The sequence below is a fragment of the Panthera uncia genome, assembly GCF_023721935.1.
Source record: "Panthera uncia isolate 11264 chromosome A1 unlocalized genomic scaffold, Puncia_PCG_1.0 HiC_scaffold_17, whole genome shotgun sequence".
Classification (NCBI taxonomy): Eukaryota; Metazoa; Chordata; class Mammalia; order Carnivora; family Felidae; genus Panthera; species Panthera uncia.
Genome location: NW_026057577.1, coordinates 46549051 through 46551131, shown reverse-complemented (window position 1 = coordinate 46551131; position 2081 = coordinate 46549051). Strand labels below are relative to the sequence as shown.

Sequence of the window (2081 nt, the reverse complement as noted above, 5' to 3'; positions counted from 1 at the left end):
AGTTAAAGAACTAAAGCCACACCATTTTAGCTCTTTCACTTCCATCTCTATCCAACTGGGGCGATTATTTTGGAACTGGTAGATAGTTCAGGTGCATATACTTGAACTCTCATGTAACATTCTACGTAATGAATTAAGCAGTTTTTATCTATATTTCCTACTGAAGACATTTATGTTGTTCTCACTGTTTTACTTCCATCAAAGAGGGGAAGAGAAGCACAATTGAAGCACCTTGTACGTGTCGCATGCATGTCGGAGTTTCTGTAGGCTAGATAATAGAAAGAGGTATGGCTGGATTAAATATTATTAACACTTTAAAGTATACCAGTTATGGAGAAATATTTTTTCCCTAAGTGGAAGTAGAAATGTATACTATCAGCATTACTACATAAGAGTTCCCACTTCAACAATATTTGGTATGATCACATTTTAAATTTTTGCCAGTTTGTAGATGTGAATTATATCTTGTTGTAATTATAATGTATGTGATTACTGGTAAGTGAAGCATATTTTTTGACATTTTTAACTGCTTCATTTTTTCACTTTGTTAATTATTCTTTTATAACTCTTTCTCTAGGTTGTTTTTAAATTGGGTTGTGAAAGGCGCTGCCAGTCGAGTCTTGTGCTACTGCTTCCTGCTCTTGGCCGCCTCGCTCACTCCCTGGAATCCTTGCAACCCCGCCGGCATGTCTCAGGCTGAGTTTGACAAAGCTGCTGAGGATGTTAAGCACCTCAAGACCAAGCCAGCAGATGATGAGATGTTGTTCATCTACGGCCACTACAAACAAGCAACTGTGGGTGACATAAACACAGAACGGCCTGGACTGTTGGATCTCAAAGGCAAGGCCAAGTGGGATGCCTGGAATCAGCTGAAAGGGACTTCCAAGGAAGATGCCATGAAAGCTTACATCAACAAAGTAGAAGAGCTAAAGAAAAAATATGGAATATAAGGAACTGGATTTGGCTGCCGGCAATGCATTTCATCTAAACTGATAACAATGCCTTGTTTTTCTAATGCTGTGGATGACGTGAAATGATGAAAATAGCCCATTAACCTAGATCCTGAAGACTCTACAGGATACGGCCCTAACAGAGTAGGGGCTGAAATGGTTACTGACATGCTCTGAGTAGTTTTTATCTGTAGATCAATTAAAAGTGCATTTGTTACTTTAAAAAAAAAAAATAATAAAAAAAAAATAAATTGGGTTGTTAGTCTTTACTTCTCATTTGAAGTATTTCTTTATATTATCAACTTAGTAATCATTTGTCATTTATTTATTTTTTAAGTTTATTCATTTGGAGAGAGACATAGAAAGAGGGTGAGGGGCAGAGGGGGAGGAAAAGAGAGAGAATCCCATTGCCAGCACAGCCCTATGAGGGGCTCAAACTCATGAAACGCGTGACCATGACCTGAACCGAAAACAAGAGTCAGATGCTTAACCAACTGAGCCACCCAGGTGCCTCTCATTTGTCATTTATAAGAGTATACATACCTTCTCCAAATTTGTTTCTCTTGTTTTTAGGCTATAGACAGTGTCAGTTGTAATTTGAATCTTGTCACACTTGTCATTTTCTAGGACGTCTGCCATTATGTCTTGTTTAAGAAATTATTTTCTATTCCAATGTCATAATATAATCTTCAATATTTTATTTTAAGTGATTTATACATTTTATTTCTATACTTAGGTTTTCAATGTGTATGGAATTTGACTTCATGTATCTTAAGTAATAACATTTTCTCATTAAGAATACTGAATTTTCTTAGTACATGTCAGTACATCCTCAACTGACTTATTAATATGATATCCATATATAAATCCCTACAAGCATGATCTAGTTCCAGACTATTTTATGGTTCAATCTATATATGCCAATACAAATACTACCTACTCTTAGTTATTTCATCCTTAAATTAAGTCTTTATGCCTTATAGGAAACACCTTACCTTATTACTATTGTATAGCCATTAGTTGATAGAGTTGAATAATAGTTATGATTGGAGGGAAAGACAAGCATAGCCAACACTCTGGTAATTCTAATATACCTTTTACTTTGAATCAGTTAGCCACTGTCTTGATAAC

The 2081-nt window shown here is 35.7% G+C and overlaps 1 protein-coding gene across 1 annotated transcript; it reads left to right on the top strand.

Moving 5' to 3' along the window:
- The first annotated feature begins 601 nt into the window (after nucleotides 1–601).
- LOC125935676 (acyl-CoA-binding protein) lies at nucleotides 602–1041 on the top strand. Its single transcript, XM_049649516.1, has one exon. The coding sequence runs from the start codon at nucleotides 687–689 to the stop codon at nucleotides 948–950; it is 264 nt and encodes an 87-aa protein (XP_049505473.1). The 5' UTR covers nucleotides 602–686; the 3' UTR covers nucleotides 951–1041.
- Nucleotides 1042–2081: the final 1040 nt, after the last annotated feature.